General features: G+C 41.7%; 1 protein-coding gene across 2 annotated transcripts in view; it reads right to left on the bottom strand.

Moving 5' to 3' along the window:
* Nucleotides 1-11,795, bottom strand: part of tbc1d30 (TBC1 domain family, member 30) — an 82,983-nt gene extending 71,188 nt beyond the window's left edge. For both annotated transcript variants that reach the window (XM_078219800.1, XM_078219801.1), the window contains exons 1-2: nt 11,241-11,795; nt 9,136-9,300 (exon numbers count right to left, since the gene is read on the bottom strand). In XM_078219800.1, the coding sequence (XP_078075926.1) occupies nt 9,136-9,300; nt 11,241-11,754 (679 nt within the window). In that variant the 5' untranslated portion in view covers nt 11,755-11,795. The remainder of the gene's footprint in view (nt 1-9,135; nt 9,301-11,240) is intronic.
* Nucleotides 11,796-22,097: the final 10,302 nt, after the last annotated feature.

The raw sequence follows: 22,097 nt of genomic DNA, 5'->3' as shown, positions 1-22,097 counted from the left end.
CGAGAACAGTTAATAAAGTATATAGTATCTTCTCTCTCAAACATTGTGCACCTGGATAGGACAGGGGTCAGATGTTCCTCTGTTTCTATAGCTAATCCGTCGTGGGGGAGGTCCCTATGGCGTGAGGGGCAGACACAGACACACACACACACACACACACAGACACACACACACACAGACACACACAGACACACACAGACACACACAGACACAGACAGACACAGACACACAGACACACAGACACACACACACAGACACAGACACAATCATGTAACTTGCACATCTTTGGACTGTAGGAAGAAACTGGAGCACCCAGCGAAATGCACTCAGACACAGAGAGGCCAAACCAGGACCCCAAGCCAGAATCGAACCTGGGTCCCTAGCATTGTGAAGTAGTAATGCTAACCACTGCGCTACCGTGCTGTCCCATACAATATTTTAGGTTTTATTAATAGGGGCTTGAGTACAAGAGTAAGGAGGTCTCATATAAAAAAGATAGAATAAGAGGTAAGAGAGGAGAGGGAGTTGCACTTTTGATTAGGGAAAACGTCACGGCAGTACTGAGAGGGGACATATCCGAGGGTTCGACCACTGAGTTTACATGGTAGAACTGAGAAATAAGAAGGAGAAATCACTTTGATACGGTTGTACTATAGGCCCCCAAATAGTCAGCGGGAAATTGAGGAGCAAATATGTAAGGAGATTACAGATAGCTCCAAGAAAAATAGGGTGGTAATAGTAGGGGATTTTAACTTTCCCAACATTGACTGGGACAGCCATACTATTAGAGGGTTGGATGGAGAGAAATTTGTTGAGTGTATTCAGGAGGAATTTCTCATTCAGTATGTGGATGGCCCAACTAGAGGGGGCAAAACTTGACCTCCTCTTGGGAAATAAGAAAGGGCAAGTGACAGAAGTGCTGGTGAGGGATCACGTTGGGACCAATGACCGTAATTCCATTAGTTTTAAGATAGCTATGGAGAATGATAGGTTTGGCCCAGAAGTTAAAATTCTAAATTGGGGCAAGGCCAATTTTGATGGTATCAGGCAGGAACTTTCAAAAGTTAATTGGGGGAGTCTGTGAAGGCAAAGGGACATCTGGTAAGTGGGAGGCTTTCAAAAGTATGTTGACCAGAGTTCAAGGTAAGTACATTCCTCTTAGAGTGAAGGGCAAAGCTGTTAGAAGTAAGGAACCCTGGATGACTCGGGATGTTGAGGCCTTGGTCAAGAAGAAGAAGGAGGCACATGACATGCATAGGCAGCTGGGATCAAGTGAATCCCTTGAAGAGAATAGGAGGTGTAGGAGAAGAGTTAAGAGAGAAATCAGGACGGCAAAAAGGGGACAGGAGATTGCTATGGCAGATAAGGCAAAGGAGAATCCAAAGAGCTTCTACAAATACGTGTAAGGGACTGAGGAAAATTTGTGGGGAAGACGTTTACCAGTGTTCTTTGTCCTTTGTGGGTTTCAGTGTCCTGTTTGCCGGGCGGGTGCTGTGAACAGTGATGTGGGCTGGGCCAATGGGATTGCTCTGGGGGCGGGAAGAAAAAAAAGACGCCAGGAAGTGAAGCAGCTGCAGAGCTGAGGAGGGAGTGTGCAGAAGAGGGACAGCCACGTTTTTTGAAGAGAAGCTTTTCAGAGGCAGTAAAAAGTCAGTTCGAAGTGAATCTTTCTCAGGTAGAACTGCTTGGTTTTTCATGACTGCCGAGGAGGACAGCCTTCAGCGCACTGGACCTGCGTTACTACACAGATAGCTCGCGGCACCTCTGCCTCGTGTGCTTGCTCCATCATCTTCCCTCTCGTAGACCCGTCTGGACTGTGTGTGTGTCGGGGTTAAGTGAGTACTATCAGACAGGAACGGTAACAGAATGTGGTTTTCTTCAGATGTGCACCAACGGATGGGCCCCAACGTTTAAAATTCAAAGTGCTTGGTGATATTCTGAACATTTCTCAGGTTGAAACTGTTAATTGGAAAATCTTCAGTTGGGATTCTTTACTTGTTTATATCTGCTAATTATATTTGTTATTAAATTTTTTTGTTATTCCGTTTACCTTGTTGTTCCAAACCTTTTCTCATTATAAGGTTTATCTCAATAACATTTTTGGAGCACCGCGCTAAACATACTCAAATCCTTTTCATGCAAGCCTGTACTGGCATTTATGGGTAAACAGGAAATTTAGCCAGCTCACCATCAACTGATAGGAATTCAGGATCCTGTAAATCGAACAGTTAAATAGTAGCCCCATATAGTGATCAGCAGGGGGTTACATACGTAAAGGCCAAAAGAGTAACTGGGGAGAGAGTAAGACCTCTTAAGGATCAACAAGGTCTTCTATATGCGGATCCACAAGATATGGGTGAGATCCTAAATGAACATTTCTCATCAGTATTTACTGTTGAGAAAAGCATCGATGTTAGGGAACTTAGGGAAATAAATAGTGATACCTTGAGGAGGGTACATATTACAGAGAAGGAGATGCTGGAAGTCTTAAAGAGCATCAAGGTAGATAAATCCCCAGGACCTGATGAACTGTATCCTAGGACATTGTGCAAGGCTAGGGAGGAAATTGCGGGTCCCCTAGCAGAGATATTTGAATCACCGATAGACACAGGTGAGGTGCCTGAAGATTGGAGGGTGGCAAATGTTGTGCCTTTGTTTAAAAAGGGTTGCAGGGAAAAGTCTGGGTACTACAGGCTGGTGAGCCTCACATCTGTGGTGGGTAAGTTGTTGGAAGGTATTTTGAGAGACAGGATCTACAGGCATTTAGAGACGCAAAGACTGATTAGGGACAGTCAGCATGGCTTTGAGAGTGGAAAATCATGTCTCACAAATGTGATTGAGTTTTTTGAAGGGGTAGCCAAGACGGTAGATGAGGGCAGTACAGCTAATGTTGTCTACGTGGACTTTAGCAAGGCCTTTGACAAGGTACCGCATGGTAGGTTGTTGCATAAGATTAAATCTCACAGGATCCAGAGCAAGGTAGCTAAATGGATACAAAATTGGCTTGATGACAGAAGCCAGAGGGTGGTTGTAGAGGGTTGCTTTTCCAAACTGGAGACCTGTGACCAGCTGTATGCCTCAGGGGTCAGCGATGGGTCCACTGTTATTTGTCATTTATATTAATGATTTGGATGGGAATATAGGAGGCATGGTTAGTAAGTTTGTAGATGACACCAAGATTGGTGGCATAGTGGACAATGAAGAAGGTTATCTCGGATTGCAATGGGATCTTGATCAACTGGGCCAGTGGGCTGACGAATGGCAGATGGAGTTTAATTTAGATAAATGCAAGGTGATGCATTTTGGTAGATTGAACCCAGGGCAGGCCTTACTCAGTTAATGGTAGGGCGTTGGGGAGAGTTACAGAACAAAGAGACCTAGGGGTACATATTCATAGCTCCTTGAAAGTGAAGTCACAGGTGGACAGAGTGGTGAAGAAGGCATTCAGCATGCTTGGCTTCATTGTTCAGAACATTGAATACAGGAGTTGGGACATCTTGTTGAAGTTGTACAAGACATTGGTCAGGCCACACTTGGAATACTGTGTACAGTTCTGGTCACCCTATTATAGAAAGGATATTATTAAACTAGAAAGAGTGCAGAAGAGATTTACTAGGATGCTACCGGGACTTGGTGGTTTGAGTTATAAGGAGAGGCTGGATGGACTGGGACTTTTTTCTCTGAAGTGTAGAAGACTGAGGGGTGATCTTATAGAGATCTATAAAATAAATGAGGGGCATAGATCAGTTAGATAGTCGATATCATTTCCCAAAGGTAAGGGAGTCTAAAACTAGAGGGCATAGGTTTAGGGTGAGAGGTCAGAGATACAAAAGGGTCCAGAGGGGCAATGTTTTCACACAGAGGGTGGTGAGTGTCTGGAACAAGCTGCCAGAGGTAGTAAAAGAGGCGGGTACAATTTTGTCTTTCAAAAAGCGTTTAGACAGTTACATGGGTATGATGGGTTTGGAGGGATATGGGCCAAATGCGTGCAATTGGGACTAGCTTAGGGATTTTTAAAAAAAGGACAGCATGGACAAGTTGGGTCGAAGGGCCTGTTTCCATACTGTAATCCTCTATGACTCTATATAAAACACTAGCTAGGCCTCATCTGGAGTACTGTGTCCAAATCTGGGCACCATACTTGAAGAAGGAAATCATTGGAGAAAGTACAAAGGCGACTCAAGAATAATTCCAGGAATAAAGAATTGTAGTTATGAGGATAAATTGGGGAGGTTGGCACGGTTTTCCTTGGAGAAAAGAAAGATTGAGAGGAGACTGCAGAGAGGTTTTCAAGATCGTGAAGGGTATTACCCCATGTATTTGCCCTGCTAATCCCCCCTGAACTAAGGGTCAATTTAGCATGGTCAGTCAACCTAACCCACATATCTCTGGACTGTGGGAGGAAACTGGAGCACCCGGAGGAAACCCACACAGACACGGGGAGAATGTGCAAGGCCAGAATTAAACCTGGGCCTCTGGCACTGTGAGACAGCAATACTAACCACTGTGCCACCCCGTATTCATTAAGGCAGCTCAGCATCACCTTCTCAAGAGAAAATAGTGATGGGCAATTAATGTTGGCCTTAACGCACATGAATGACTAAAAAAAATGAATATCAGCTCCAAGGACTCCCTGATTGGGAATTAAAATCAGTATATATTTATATCTAGTCTCTTATTGTTTACTTTGACACAATCTGAATATGTGAATTTAATTCTCCTTTAGGAATCTTCTTCCTTTCAAAACAAGAATCGACAATCTGTCTTACTTTTCTGGACGGCTTCTACATCTGGATAAATATTCTACCCATAAAGCTAAATAAAAAACTGCAAAAGGCAAATGTTTTCTTAGTTACCCAAGACAATAGGATAATTACCCAGTTGCTGTGGAAATCAGGAGATAAACCCAAACATCTAACCAAGAGTCTCATAAATCACAAAGGCAGAAAATGTAATTTGTTTAGGTCTAACCCCAACATAAATTTTCTGGTTCCAAAAGGCAGGTCATCTACTTGCATTTTACTTCTCCTGAGGCTCCATTGTCTGCTATTAAGTAGACTCAACTAGTTATTCCCTCTGCCCTCATTAAATAGCACACTGTTTGTCCAGTCTCTTCCTTCCTCCTTCCCCTTCACTTCCCAAAATGATGTGCCCAAACTTAATAGCTCACTGCGCAAATAAGCCAGGCTCTTATTTCAGTCTAAATACATAAAGATGCAGAACGCTACTGCACACCTCACTCCTATGTTTGTTTTTAAAATTAGCTTGGTTATCAACTAACAAACACTAAACCATTAAAAGGTCCCTAAACTAAAGCTCCGGTATCCTCTCATGGTCCAAAGATGTGCGGGTTAGTTGACTGGCCATGCTAAATTGACCCTAGTGTCAGGGGGATTAGCTAGGGTAAATATGTGGGATTATGGGGATAGGGCCTGGGTGGGATTATGGTCGGTGCAGACTCGATGGGCCATATGTCCTCCTTCTGCACTATAGGGATTCTATGAATTATCTTTTTTCTCATAAAATCTTTGGCCTAATGCTTGCATTGGGATATCTTTCCTCATATTTTAACACTTTAATTAATGTTATACTCCTTATATAACAATAATCATTTACTATTTTAGCAACCAAAATCATCGTATTACATTTCTAAACTGCAACTGGCATCTGTGACTGGCCTGGCAGGGAATAACTATAAATTTGTTACCCTGTTTCCCTCTCCTTTCACCACATCTGAAAATGCAAATTTTTGGTTCACAGTATATTCTTATTAACAAATGTTGTAAATGACTAAGGTTCACTTGTTACAACTCCCCGGTTGGAACAACAACAATTTGTCATACATTTACAATCCCTCCTCCCTACGGCCTCCTGAAGTCTCAATATGTATCATCAACTACATTACTATCACCAACCGATATCTCTAACTGTGCACAGGCAGTGAGATTGGCATTATACTGAGCAGGAACTAGAACAGCCAAAGACTATTATAAATTATGCATTGGCAGTCATTTTCAAATATCCGGTTTCAAATCAATTACTTCATTGAGCACATTTCCTTCATATATAATCTTTCATAAATATTTTTCAAAATGTTTAAATGATTGTTTGCTGTGCTGAGAATATGAATATTACAAATCGAATATTCCCACTGCCCAGTTAGAGGTTTGCAAGTGTCACAAAGTTCAGTTTATGTTCACTGGAAACCCTAAATATTGCTGCACCTATTCCAATCTATCATCTACTGACAAGCAATTAAAACAGGTGCTCTCTAATGTCAACTGACTTCCTACTATCTAATTGTATGCAACATTGGGGCACGGTGGGCACAGTGGTTAGCCTCACAGTCTTGGGTGACTGTCTATGTGGAATTTGCACATATGTCCCATGTCTGAGTGGGTTTCCTCCAGGTGTTCCGGTTTCCTCCCACTCTCCGAAGATGTGCCGTGCTAAATTGTCCCTTAGTGCCAGGGGGATTAGCGGGGTAAATATGTGCAGTTTCGGGGATAGGGCCTGGATGGGAGTGTTGTCGGTGCAGGCTCGATGGGCCAAATGCCCTCCTTCTGCAGTGTAAGGATTCTATGGTTGACAATTTTTTTTAGTGCTGAAGTCATTACTGAAATCAGTGTAATAATCTTATCACAAAGATTACGGCTTCTTCGCATTTTATTTCAAATGCTACTACATACAAATATACATTTGTCCTAACCAAATAAATTTAAAAAACATTATCTTGTATTTCGAAAGCATTCTTACAAAATTATTGTAAGGAGCCTTAACATTTTGAACAGAAAGACCCATTACAGTATCTGTGTTATAATCAGTCACTTATACAATGCTGAGAAAAAAATCTCCTGCACTTGTATTTTTCCTAACATAATAAAAAGTAATTGTAGAATGAACAAATGACAGAGTTTGTGTTCAATGTTACAGAAGGAAGAAAGGTTATAATAATGAGGCCTCAACCAGTATGTAAGAGATGAGAAGGAAGTGTTAAAAAATAAAAAGAATTGAAGCAAGTTTTACAGAAAAGTAATAAAAGAGTTTGTCGATAGTAATTGCAAAATGGAATGTTCAATTCAACCATTATATAAATACTTACTTTGTCTAAAATGTATATTCAGTGATTCTGAAAAGATTCCTTCTTCAGCATTCAGTGCAGTGCAGTGGTGCATTAGATTTATGTGAGCAAGCGTATTAATACATGCAAATAAATGATGAAAAACCTGTTCATTGTTAAAGACTGAAAGAAATCAATTAACTATTGATCTCAGAAACTAAAAATAATGATTCAAACCAACATGCTATCAGAGTGAATAAAATACAAAGTTTATCATATTTACCTTACCTCAGCCATGCTGCATGTTAATAAAACAGATAATTAAAATATTAACTTTGGAAATGTTTAATATAAGTCCCAAACTAAAAGCATGGGATGTGCATTTTGCATCACTCTGAATCACCATTACTACTAAGTACAATCTTGAGAACAGACGAGGTTGATTTTTTTGTTCATAATGAATGAATATTAAAATTTAATTTTATGCCTCAGCTTTGTATAATGGATGTGCGTTTTAAATTACCAATGTTTAGGCTGCATTTTCATGGCCTCATTTGAATAAGGTATATCAGAACTGCCTCCTGCTATCCCCAATTAAAGATCCGTTTAATGTGCGACTTAACACATATTAGCTGGCTCCAGATTCTAAAAATGGCACCTCTTGCTTTGCTGTCATGCACATTGCCAAGTACCGAGACATCAGTTTATAGTGCACTGAATTCAAGGGTATTTGATATAGCATCTGAGCTATGGGAAGATGGCTAACTGAACTGTAAATGAGAAGTTGGTAAGACAAAGAGTTGTCTATGTGGAGTTACAAATCAATTACAAGTTTATTCATGCTACAGCATTTAAGCTGGAGACTTGACTTCCGGATCAGTTACAGTGTAAGCATAGAATATAAATTCTCTATGGAATGCAGAATGTAAATGATATTAACACAAAAGGCAAATAAGATTTTCTTACTTATCAGAAACAAAAAAACATACGCAAGAAGGGAGCAAACAAAGAGAGGATTTTCAAATAAAAGAAACACAAGGTATTCCATATTTAACGTGTCGGTTGGTACATTTACTTCTATGATGGCCTGAAGTATTTTCAGTTTTGCAAATTTGTGCAATACAAATAATTCCAAGAAACACATTGCACTGACTTAATTTCACAATTGAAATGACAAACCTAGAAAGAATAAGGACTTCAATCTGCACAAACAGCAACTTGCACCTCAATGTCTTTTTTTAAATAAAATTCTTCAGCAATTCTGCTGCTGTAGGAATTAGAATTCTGAACACTTGTTTGGGAATAAGATTCAAGGTTTTCCATCTATTAATTAGATCTACAAATTATGTTTAAAAACTGTTGTGGACAATTCTTGTGATGTTAATTAAATCATAATAAAGAAAGACACAAAATAAAAGCTTTTGAAAGTATATTGAAAGAAACGTAATTAAAATATTAATGAAAAGCACAAAACTCACTAGTTCTCAAAAACTTTGAAATTAAAGCATGGAATTGCTGGTTCATAGTATAGCTGCCAAACCATTCTTCCTATTTGCAATATTTACATTTGTTGCAGTAAAATTGCCTTCCAAAGTGAGACACATTTTCAATCAGTTGATTTTTTTTCCCCTTTCCATTTAATAGCTGTTACCATTAGCCTAGCGCTACTTAATGTACTGGTCCATTTGATAACAGCTATATTAAAAGAAAAATCACCTGATGTAAAGATTTCCCCATAATTCTAAATTATCAAAAGGTAAACATGATACTGTACTTACATTAATCATTGAAAATATGCTTTAACTGATTTGTTCAACCACTAGCTGGACTGTGTATAAATTAAGTAAAGGCAGAGCATGTAATGAGCTGATCCCATGAAGTCGGACAGTAATATTGAAAGACAAGCAAATATCAAACCATACATATATTTGCCTAGCTAGCAAATTAAACAACTACAAACGTTATGTGCTTGTGAAGTCTTTGAGGCATTGAGTGATAAGGTGCTATATAAATGCAAATATTATATAAAATGCAGTAAGGGGAAACTGAGATATCCATATTTTAGATGCACTTACGCCTTTTCTGCGAAACTGCTTGCAAACATGCTGTCACAATATCACTGTTCTTCTGTAGTTTATGTGAAAGGTTGTCTTTTCTTCTTAACTGACGAACCAACTTCGCAGATTGCACAGCAACTCTGTATTTTAGCTCTTCTACAATGCGCTTTAGCTCATCTGCATCTGTGATCAAGAAAAGAAAATTGCATTTGAAAGCATGATGTCTAGATCATCTTAATTAGTGCAGAATTCTGATAACAAGTTGCTTTGGTACCCTTGAATTCCACTAATATTATTAAAACTGCTTAAAATTATTTCAACATTATCTTCACTGCTACATCTAGTAAAATAGCTCACATTTACAGATTTCTTTTTAAAGTACCAAAAACTACCCTGTTCGGTGTGAAGTGTATTTGTCACTGAAGTACCTGATAAAGAGATGACACCAACTTGCAGTGAGAAATCAGAGAGCGATCTAGTGGCACAATTTAAAGTTTATTTATAAGCTTCACAAGTAGGCTTACATTAACACTGCAATAAAGTCACTGTGAAAATCCCTAGTTGCCACACTCCAGCACCTGTTCGAGGACATTGAAGGAGAATTTAGCATGGCCAATGAACCTAACCAGCACGGCTTTCAGACTGTGGGAGGAAACCGGAGCACCTGGAGGAAACCCTACAGACATGGGGATAATGTGCAAACTCCACACAATAGTCTCCCAAGCCAGGAATCCCACCCGGGTCCCTGGCATGGTGAAGCAACAGTGTTAATAACTGTGCCACCTTGCTGCTTTAAAGTCCAATCACTAACTTAAATTATTGCTAGGAATTGTTCTCTATTCTGAGTGGCACAGTGGTGAGCACTGCTGCCTTACAGCGCCGGGGACCCGGGTTCAATTCTGGCCTTGGGTGACTGTCTGTGTGGAGTTCACATGTTCTCCCCATGTCTGCGAGTCTTTCCTTGCAGAGTGGGTGGATTGGCCATGGTAAATTGCCCCTTAGTGTCAGGGGATTAGCAGGGTAAATACATGGGGTTATGGGGATAGGGCATGGGTGGGATTGTCAGTTCAGGCTTGATGGGCTGAATGGCCTCCTTCTACACTTTAGGGATTCTATCCTGAAATTTTTATTACAGATGCATAACATTCAAAAGATGGAGCTAAACCGTGAGGCACATCTTCAAGTATTGGTGACAAATGTCCTGGTCCCAATAATGAACTAGCTCACCATGGTGGCTGGGGCCTCAGTCTATCATACCCCCCTTTCCATTATTTGTTTCACTGATGTGATTTTATTTAGTGGTAAGAGGAGCACACAGTTTGGGCAATCAGATTTCAGGCGCAATATGTTGAGTTTAAGTGCAGAGCCATTAGCGTTACATTTGAGGGCTGTTCAATCGTGGCCAGGGAAGTTTGTGTACGTCTGAATGGACACGTCTACCAGCCCTAAGGCTGCACAGATCCTCCCCGTGAGATGGCTGCTGCCCACTCAAGTGTGGCACCGTTTTGGTTCATTTCCTGACATTAATGGCACAGAAGGATGCGATTATTCGCCTTTACGCACAAGCACTGTTTAAACGCCACGTCGAACTAGACAAGCCGATGTTTTCGAGGCTAAACAATGGAGACTATGTTTAGTCTTCTTCAGCCCCAGACCCCCTCCCTTTTTTTTTACAGGCTATGGCAATAAAGTAAAATGTAAACTCTTGCACTTATATGTTTTACACCAGGCCTACATTAATCTGCCAAAAATCAAACAAACATCTTAAAAGGGCCCATGGCTGCTTTATTTCTGTGACACTAGTTTGGAAGGTTAGGTCGGTTATCAAATGTCACGTACATTTTTCTCTGGCGCCTAGTAATGTTGCTAACAGTCTTACTTGCTTAACATTAAACAATTTGTCCCTGTGTATTTTTTGGGATTAATTAATTAAGTGATAATTGGTTCCTGGTACTTTCGATTTTCCCACTCCAATCTTCAGAATCACTGAAAGTTTTAGAATCTCACTAATCTTCGCATTAATATTTATTGTCAATTTGCACTGATGCATGACATGGTTCAGGGTGCATTTTGTCAGAGAAAGCTATCCACAGATGTCACAAAGATTTATTTTTAAAAAATACCTTTTTGTGTAAGGTACTGCATCTGATGTTTTGCAGTGTACTGTTCCTGGAATTCCTGCAGGAACATAGATCCTGAGTTACTCCTTCCCAGAAAAGCATCGGAGCTGGAGGTCTCCGTTGAACTGTCCACACTATCGATGCTCCGGCCGCTGAAGGTGCAGGAGTCATAGAGTTCGGTCAGCAGACAGTCCACAATGGAAGAAGTTTTCTTGTAAGCGGCTGTTGCTGCTCCCGACAGGCTTTTTTCAACGGCCGTCTTTTCCGCCACGATCGCCCCTTTGGTCCAGGGTTGCGTTGGCCTTAACGTGGAGGGTGAGAGCGTGCTGTCCTTCGGCAGAAAGGGGCCTTGGGCTCTTCCCTGCGAATCGCCAATCTGCACCCACTGCTGGAAGCCGGACATCCCGTCCGATATGCAACCAGACATCCAGGTGTCAGTCTCTCCTGCGGGGCTATTTCCGTTGGCGATATCGATTTCGGAGAGTTCATTTCGGGAGAAGTGAAGAGAAGCAGCCATCCTTCCACTGCTGACTTGTTGCAAAACTCCCCAACTCCTGACCTGGAGCCAGGTTCAGGTGGATGGAGAGCTAGTTCCGGGTCCACACCATTCCGCTGTCAGGGAGAGGCAATCTCCTTCACACCCTCAATTCAGCATTTTCTCTGCACTCAAACTATCGATGTATTTCTATCTCAGCAAGAACATTGTATCGTCATCTCGCTAGATGTATCTTGTAAAACTTAGTCCTGACGTTATCTTTGTTGAAATCATGGATTGCCAACTTCCCCACGCCGTCAGTGGCACATTCTGACTGTAACAATTTGCTCCAGGTAGATTTGTAGCAATTACTAAAACCAGGATACAATGTTAAAAAATAATACACAGCAGCAAGTGAATAAATTCAAGAGCAAAAAAATGCTTTGTGTGCTCGAGATTTTCCACACTGGCAGATCTTGTAAATTTTACTAACTTGTTAACAATCCTCGAAATGAAACATAGTACATTAATATGTAATCCCTATTTTTTCAAAAAAAATGGTGTAAATTAGGTATCGATTACATATTAAATCAAACCACGTTTCATTTAAATTGTTTTCACGTACATATTCAAATGAGATCAATCTAGACCAAACATTACTGCCTCGCCAGCTATTTGTTATGGTTCCATTTTTAAACAGTGAATTTGAAATAAGTTTTTTTAAACAGCCGAGTTACGGTTCATTATTTTTTTTTAAAACTTCATCAGACAAACCTTTTAGTTCTACTCGTTTTATAATTAGCAAATCAATTTGAAAACAAAATAATCTGACTCCGATCCAAGTAACTGACTGTCAGATATTTAATGAAACAACTCGGTATGAGATAGGTTACATTGTGTTGTGTGTCTGGCCAATTGTGTTTATTCGCGTGGAGTGACAAATGTGTTTCTTACGCCAGCCTTCCGTCAGTGATTTGTGGGAAATGGACTGGTGTTCTGGGCGTGTTGAGTTTACAATAAGATCTTATCTCTTCCTTGCTTTTTGTGCACAAAAGTGTGTTTTGACTTCATTCAGGAAATCGGTCGTCATTGCCTCTGAAGATTGGAGATAGTTCCTTCCTGGCTGAAACTCCCACTTGTCAGCTAGCAGTTGGTACAGTGGTTAGCACTGCTGCCTCACGGCGCTGGGGACCGGGGTTCGATTCCCGGCTTGGGTCACGTTCTGCCTGTGGGTTTCCTCCCACAGACTGAGAGACATGCTGGCGAGGTTCATTAGTCGTGCTAAATTCTCCCTCAGTGTACCTGGAGTATGGCGATTAGGAGATCTTCACAGTAACTTTGTGACACTAATAAACACTTAAGAATGTATCTCTTCACATCAGCAAATAGTGATACAGAGGCTAATGATCTGGGACATGATTTCAAATGGCAGCTGGCAGAATTTAAATGAATAAATCTGGAATTTAAAAAGATAGCTATGTAATTTCTGGCCTAATGTGACCCACAGTTGCTCTTAAATGCCCTAGCATGGCACTCCGTTGTATCAAAAACCGCTACAAAGTCTAAAAGGAACGCCTAATGGCACTTTGGGTGTGCCAACTTCAAGAAAGTGGCTCATCACCATCTTCTCAAGAGCAATAAATACTGATCTCGCAGTGACACCCGTGTCCTGTGAATTAAAAAAAAGAACATTCTCTTAACCTTGATATATGAGCTTCTGACACCAGCACAAAGACTGCCTATTTCCACCTTCTACTTTCCTTACATTCAGACTTGCCTATTCCAAAACACTCTTAACCACATCCCACATTCTGCCCTCCCATAAACTGGAGGTCATCCAAAACTTTGCTGCCCGTGTCCTTCCTGGTATCAAGTCCTGTTAACCTATCAGACTTGTGCACCTTGACTTACATTGGTTCCTAATTAACCAATAGCTCAATTTTAAAATTTCCATCCATGTTTTCAAATCCCTCAGGCTTCCACCTCTGTGATTTCCTCCAGCCCCACAACCCTCCGAGATATCTGAGCTCATCTTTTCTGACATTTTGAGTGTTCCCAATTTTCAGTGCTCCACCATTAGTGGCCATGCCTTCAGCTGCCAGGGCTCTAAGCAATGGAATTCCCTCTTTAATATTTTCTGTCTCTTTACCGCTCTTTAAGACATTTCTTAAGATCTATCTCTTTGACCAAGCTATTGGTCATCTGCCCTAACATTGCTTTTGTGGCTTGGTGTCAATTTTTGCTTTATATTGTTTCTGTTAACTTCCTTCGGTAGTTATTACATTAAAGACACTATATAAATGCAAGTTGTTGTTGAAATCCAATGGAATATATGGAGAAACGGTCATAATATTCATCATACTGGGAAATTGTTTGAGTGGCAGGTGACAGAAAGTGGGGATAATGGATAGGTACTCAAATTGACAGGATGTGACTGGTGGTGTCCCACAAGGATCTGTGTTAGGGCCTCAGTTGTTCCCATTATTTATTAATGACTTGGATAATGCCATTGAAAGTCATATATCAAAATTTGCTGATGACACAAAGTTAGGCAGCATTATGGACAGTGTAGATGACAGCATAAAAATGACAATGGGTATTGATAGACTAGGTGAATGGGCAAAGCTGGCAGCTGGATTTCAATCTAAGCCAGTGTGTGGTTATTCATTTTGGACTGAAAAAGAATAGATCAGTGTACTTTCAAGATGGTGTGAAGTAGATGTCCAAAGAGACTTGGGAGTTCAGATGCATAGATCTTTAAAATTACATGAACAGGTGCAGAAAATAATCAAGAAGGCTAATGGAATGCTGGCCCTTATATCTAGAGGACTGGAGTATAAGGGCACAGAGGTTATGTTGCAGCTGTACAAAACCCTGGTTAGACCCCGCTTGGAGTACTGTGAGCAGACCTGGGCCTTAGGAAGGATATATTGGCCTTGGAAGGAATGCAGCGTAGGTTTACAAGAATGAAACCTGGACTTCAGAGGTTCAATTATGAGGAGAGATTCTACAAATTAGATCTGTTTTCTCTAGAATTTAGAAGGTTAAGAAGTGATCAGATTAACATCTTCAAAATATTAACAGGAAAAGGCAGGGTAGATAATGATAAACTATTTGCACTGGTTGGAGATTCTAGAACTAGGGGAACGGTCTAAAAAATAGGGCCAGGCCATTCAGGAGATTTGTTAGGAAGCATGTCTACACACAAAGGGTGTAGAGGTTTGGAACTCTCTTCTACAAATGGCAGCTGATCAGTTGCTATCTTTAAATCTAAGTTAGGTATGTTCTTGTTAAGTAAAGATATTAATGGATATGGGCCAAAGGCAGGTATATGGAGTTAGGCCACAGATCAGCCATGATCCCATTAAATGGCGGATCAGACTCGATGGGCTGAATGGCCTACTCCTTTTCCTATTTTACGAAAAGGTGCCTCATAGTAGATAATTTTTGTTTAGAAAAAAAATAAAAATTTGTATTTTTCTGCACTTTTCAAGGTCTCAGTCCCAGAGCACTTTATAGTCAATACAGTATTTTTGTACAATGTTATAATGTAGGGACACACATCAGTCAATGTGTGCACAGCAAATTCCCACAAACAGCAATGAGATTCATCTGTTACATTATTGATGTTGATTGAGAGATACATAATGGCTTGGAATCTAGGAGGGCTCCCTCAAGTTCAAATAATATCATGGAAAGGCATTGAGAAGGCACCTAAAAAAGCAAGCAGGGCATCAGTTTAACATCTCATCTGAAAGATGGCATCCCTCCCTCAGTGCTCCATTGAAATGGTAAACTAGATGATTTCCTCAAGTCTCTAGAGTGACACTTAAACACACAAACTTTTGATTCAGAGACAAGAATGCAACCGGTAAATTAATACCCAGTCAATGGCTGCTCAGGAATCAGGCATATTCCTGGTGGTTTGTATTTGAAAGGCTGTAACACTATTAAAAAATATAAAACTACCAGATTATTGACTTATTATTATAGACTGGACACTTGACCTATGTTGCCATCTAGTGACTTAATTGAAAACTCACAACTACTGACGATTGCAATTCTTCTTGAGTTCTCTGCCTGAAGGTAGGTTCTTGATTATTAAGGGGATCAGGGGTTATGGGAAAAGGCAGGAGAATGGGGATGAGAAAAATATCAGCCATGATTGAATGGCGGAGCAGACTCGATGGGCTGAGTGGCCTAATTCTGCTCCTTTGTGTTATGGTCTAAGGCAGATCAGACCCACAGAGCAGCAAACGCCATCATGGAGAGGGCAAGGAGCCAGGTCCAAAATTCACCCCAGCCGAACAGGCTCAGAGCCCCATGCAGTTGGCACTAACCTGATCCAGAGGACACCAGCCATCAAGCCAACTGAGCCAATCATTCCCCTCACTCCCCTGCTCCCCCTTCCTCCCCCCAGATGCTTCCTCCCAGAAGACTTAGGCAGTCTAGGACATATATCCCGCTCCTGGGTGTTGCCAGCCAACAAGGGCCAACAGCTCTCCAGTATCATCAGCGCCAATACTATATTGACTACAAAATGCTCTGGGACTATAGCCTTGGTAGAGGATAAGTAATGGAGTCCCAAGAAAAAGATAAGTAGGCCAGGTTGACAGGGACTGTACAGGAAGGCCCAGGTTAATGAATTAGTATTTAGGGTAGATAAAGGTCTACAAACATGGGAGGCCCATGCTGTATTTTGTCTCTCTCTTGGGTATGGGTTGCCCAAGTAGACGGAATTGCCCTCACCGGATTATAGGTATACTTGCCAGGGTATAAATTGGAGGTTGCTTATATGTCAGGGCCCCCATTGGCAGGTATGAGGCTCTTAAGTGGTCACTTAAGGGGTTTAATTGGCTTTTGGGCTGGAAGGTTGGCCTGCACCTTCCCGGGCGGCATTAAATGATGCTCAATGAATTGCTTCCTTTCTCTTCAGATATTAAATTCTGGCCGAAGATTGTTTCCTCTACCGTTCTTTTATCCTTTAACTCAAGCCACCTCTCACTCTCTCTGCTTCTAGCTATGCCTACCAGTAGACTTGCTGTTATCATGGTTGTCTGTCTTGTGCTCTGTGTACTCGGACTTTTTGTTGACTTGCAGAGGTCCTTGTTCTCAAACCCTCGATACCATAGTTTCCAGAAGCCCGAGTTGAAGCAACTGATCCAGTGTTGGATCTCCTTGTCAATGGTAGTCTTTTAAGCGAGGTGGTTATGAAGGTATGGGAAGTTCTCAATATGTTCCAGAGTCCCTCCTTCAACATATATGGGAGGTGGAATGTTTGGCTGAACAAGCGTGTGTGTTGATATGAGGTTTATTTTGACATTCAAGGACAGGGAATTGAAAAGGTAAGAGAGTGGTTTGCAAATCCACTGCAGAGTGGGCAATGACACTGTAGTCTGTAGATCATGTGTGTCTATGGTAGTCAGTTTAGGAGGTGACTCAGATTAAAGAGTTTTCCATCTAGGCAGTACTTAATACTCACATTAGATGACAGTTGATCTTTGAGGTGGACAGTCACTGACAGATTGTAAATAGCGTGGGGACTATCGCACAGTCTTTCTTGACCCCACTGTGAATATTGAAGCCATCTCCCACTCAAGGCAGTCATAATGAAGCAATTTAAGGATTGTGATGAAATTTCTCGGACATCCAAATCTGTGGAACACGATCCACAGACCCTCATTATTTATTGAGTCAAATGCTTTGTCAGGCTGATGAATGTAATGAAGAGTCCTTGATGTTGCTCTTGACATTTTTCTTGGATTTGTCTGGCAAAAAAGACCATGTCGGAGGTTCCTTTGGCAGGTCTAAAGCCAGACTGTTGCTCTGTGAGGGTTTCTTCAACCACAGGAAATAGGTGATCTTACAATGAATCATCCAGACTCCAAACATTAGCTCTGTTCTCTTTCCACAGATGCTATCAGACCTGCTGAGATTTTCCAGCACTTTCTGTTTTTGTTTCAGACGAACGTGTGGTTTGTCCCTGCAAAGGACAAAAGGAAAATACCTTGATAGTTTCCGTAGCATAATTTATCTCCCTACTCAAAGATAGTTACAAATACCACATTCCTGAAGTTGGGTGGGGGGGTTGAGGGGCTGGGGGTGGGGAGGGGGGGTTCTTTTTCTTCCCAAATCTGCAGAATGAGTGCATGGAATGTTGAAGTGAGCAAAAGCCCATCAGCTTTGGTCACATCCGCTGGGATATCGTTCGGGGTGCAGGTTTTGTGTTTTTTATCAATTTGATTGCTTGTTGCAGCTCTTCCATCATAGTGGTTTCATGGATTCTTCTACAGGTTACAAGGGGACAGCCTGGAGAGTATCAGCTGACACTGTGGATTCATGGTTGAGGAGTTGGTCGAAATGATTTTCCAGTATTGATGAATGACATTGTCATCCTTAAAAAGAGAGACACAATCCTGTGAGGAAAGGAATTTTGCCCAATGGACCTTGGTTTACTGATGGCCCTGGTGGCTTCAATTAAATGCTTTACATGTCATGATGGTCAGGATATTGCTGATCTCTCGGGCTTTCTCTTCCCACTATTTTATCTTCTGGATTTGTCCTTGGGTGTCAGCCTTGAACTGTCAGAATATTCCCTTTTGAATTGTGACCTTGGCTTCTTTGTTGCCAGGCAATGAAGGTTACTCATTTTTGTTCAAGGACGTCACAAATGTCAAGATTGTTTTGTCCTGGTGACGACAATGCTCAAACCCAATGTTTTGGACACAGGAGTTGAGTACAGCTGTCTTTATTTGTTCCCACTGTTCTGAAATTGAGTTGGATGTGTGGAGAGACTGGTTGTTAGCTGCACTTGAAATTCCTCTCTTTGGGTAGGCTGCTATAGGGCTGAGACATTGATCTTCTTCCTCCTGCACTTTTGATTTTGCACTGCCTTGGTGTCAGCTTATGTTCAGTACCAATCAAACAGATCAATGATTTGTCCAACAAGTTATCAGTCCCCCACTTAGTGATACAGATGTCACTTAGATCTTTGACTCAAACAATTACATAATCCACAAGCTGCCAGTGTTTTGATCTAAGATACCTCCATGTAGTTTTATTTTGTCCCTCTAGTGGAAGAGGGTGTTTGTTACAATGAAGGACATGCTGAGCACACTTTATCAGCAGGAAGACATCATTTGTATTGACTTTTCCCACCCCATTGGTCCCAATGGTTCCTCTCCAGACATTGAAGTCACTGGCATTAAAGCCCTCCATAAGGATGATCCTTTCTTTTTTTGGGATGCCAGTGAGCATTCCATCAAAGTCAGTATAGTAGGAAACACAAAGGATGGTCACACGCATTCAATACAAAATCCTGAAGGGTATTGATGAACAGAATTTTAGTGATTCATATACAAGCGTGATAGCGGGTATCTACAGAACCAAAATCAAATTGAGTTTTATAAATAAGGGGTATAGAGTATATAGGAAAGAGGAATTTAGTAGAAAACAATGGTTTTGCCACCATTAGAGTTCTGTTCAGTGCAGTTTTGGAATGTGCATTAAAATAACAGAGAATTTACAACACAGATTTACTGCGATGATGTTAGAGATGGAAAGCTATAGTTATAATGAAAGACTTGAGATAATTTGCAGCAGAGAAGGTTAGGAGAGATCTTCGTGGTTTTTACTTTTAGGAATTCTGATCGGGTGAGTAAAAATTGGTTATTTCCTTTGGCTGGTACGTCATCGATGCGGGATTATCAATGTAAGATTGTTACTGAGAGCAAGGTCAAGATAACTGTATTCATGCAGAGCTTTATTGGAGCATGGAGTACTATGTCTCAGAGGGTGGTTGAATTGGAGACTGTTGCAGATTTTAAGGATGAAGTGGATAAATATTTGAGGCAGATGAGTATCCAGGGTGCAGGCAGTGGGATTAGTTTTTGATTGTTTCAGAAAACAACCAGTTCAGATGTAATGAGCCAACTGACTTTTTTCTGTTTTGTAAAGCTATAATTCTGACAATGGTCACTCCTTCTCTAATGCATTGCAGCACAGTTTGCAGGCACATTATTCAAAATTCAAATTTTGCTTAGAATCATAGAATCTCTACAATGCAGAAGAGGCTATTCGGCCCATCAGGTCTGCATCAACTCTCTGACAGAGTATCTTACCCAGACCCTCTTTCCTGTCCTATCTCTGTAACCCCACACATTTACTATGTCTAATCCATCTAACTTATACATCTTTGGACTGTGGGAGGAAATCAGAGCACCTGGGGGAAACCCATGCAGACACAGGGAGAATGTGCAAACTCCACACAGACAGTCACCCAAGGCCGGACTTGAACCTAGGTCCCTAGAGCTGTAAGGCAGCAGTGCGAACCATTGTGCCACCAGGCCGCCCTCAAACACCCTGCCACTTGAGTATTCTTTTTTTTCTGAGGATGGAACTCTCTCTTCATGAAGTATTTTTCTTGCCTCTCACAGTGGTTAGCACTGTTGCTTCACAGCGCTAGGGAACCGGGTTTGATTCCCGGCTTGGGCCACTGTCTGTGTGGAGTTTGCACATTCTCCCATGTTTGTGTGGGTTTCTTCTGGGTGCTCTGGTTGCCTCCCACAGTCCAAAGATGTGCAGGTTAGGTGCATTGGCCATGTTAAATTTTCCCTCAGTGTACCTGAACAAGCACCGGAGTGTGGCAACTAGGGGATTTTCACAGTAACTTCATTATAGTGTGAATGTAAGCCTACTTGTGACTAATAAATAATAAATAAATGAATATTTTAGAATTGCCAAAATGCATTTCATTCACATCCCTAGGGGACAGACCAATGCCTACTCCTAAAAGTCTACTAATGGATGCAAGTCTGAAAGTACTGATAATGGATAGTCTAGTTGGCTCAAGGAAGATTCTTCAAGTTGTGTCTGGCTAGGTCTGTCGCTCTGCATGTCTCATATATGGGAAACATACCAACCTTCAGTTCTGATGAAAGGTCATTGGCTTGACATGTCTCCACAGACTTTGCTTCACTTGCTGAGTGATTCCAACATTTTCCGGTTTTATACCAATCTCCAAGATGCTAGATGTCCTTCTGTGCCAAGGGATGTGGCCACTCAGCATTGTGACTTCCCCTGTTCCAACTCCTTATCAATATTTTACTTGTAAGTGATGCGCCTGGAGGAATCAGTGGGGCCTAACAGATTACTACATTTTTTCTGGTGAATTTTTCCCCGCTGGATTCAGTGGGAAAGTCAGGGTCAATGACTTCCCCCATCTGTACATATCTTTCTGATGATCATTATCCTTGTCCCCTTCTACCTATCATTGAAACAACCCTGATGGCACAGTGGTTCGCACTGCTGCCTCACAGCACCAGGGACCCAGGTTCAATTCCTGGCTTGGGTCACTGTCTGTGTGAAGTTTGCACATTCTCCCTGTGTCTGTGTGCTTTTCTTCTGCGTGCTCTGGTTTCCTCCCACAGTCCAAAGATGTGCGAGTTAGGTGGATTGGCCATGAAAAATTGTCCATTAGGGTCAGGGGGAATTAGCAATGCAAATATATGGGGTTGCAGGGATAGGGCCTGGGTGAGATTGTGGTCGGTGCAGACTTGATGGGCCGAATGGCCTCCTTCTGCACTGTAGGGATTCTATGATATTAGGAAAAAGTTACTTTGTATATTAACAAAAGACAATTGAGGGATAAACGAGACGTGCCATCAATAGGTCCAGGCAGCGGGCGATCGACGGGGCCATCCATCCCGACTGTCTGCCCCTCTACTGCGGCTACATTCGCGGCCAGGTGTCTCTGGAGAGGGAGCATGCGGTGTCCACGGGCGCGGTTGATGCCTTCCGCGACTGCTGGGCACCGCAGGGGCTGGGGTGTATTATCGACCCCGATAATCACCTTTTGGTTTGATGTTTTAAGTTTCCTTTCGACTTGGTTTTTGGTTCGGGCTGTTCCCCCTTCCTTTTGGGGAGCTGCCCCTCTTAATTTGTAAGAAGTTTAACAACACCAGGTTAAAGTCCAACAGGTTTATTTGGTAGCAAAAGCCACACAAGCTTTCGAGGCTCTGAGCCCCTTCTTCAGGTGAGTGGGAATTCTGTTCACAAACAGAACTTATAAAGACACAGACTCAATTTACATGAATAATGGTTGGAATGCGAATACTTACAACTAATCCAGTCTTTAAGAAACAAAACAATGGGAGTGGAGAGAGCATCAAGACAGGCTAAAAAGATGTGTATTGTCTCCAGACAAGACAGCCAGTGAAACTCTGCAGGTCCACGCAACTGTGGGAGTTACAAATAGTGTGACATAAACCCAATATCCCGGTTGAGGCTGTCCTTGTGTGTGCGGAACTTGGCTATCAGTTTCTGCTCAGCGACTCTGCGCTGTCGTGTGTCGCGAAGGCCGCCTTGGAGAACGCTTACCCGAATAT

The sequence above is a fragment of the Mustelus asterias genome, chromosome 9, assembly GCF_964213995.1.
Source record: "Mustelus asterias chromosome 9, sMusAst1.hap1.1, whole genome shotgun sequence".
Classification (NCBI taxonomy): Eukaryota; Metazoa; Chordata; class Chondrichthyes; order Carcharhiniformes; family Triakidae; genus Mustelus; species Mustelus asterias.
This window is presented reverse-complemented; position numbering and strand designations above follow the sequence as displayed.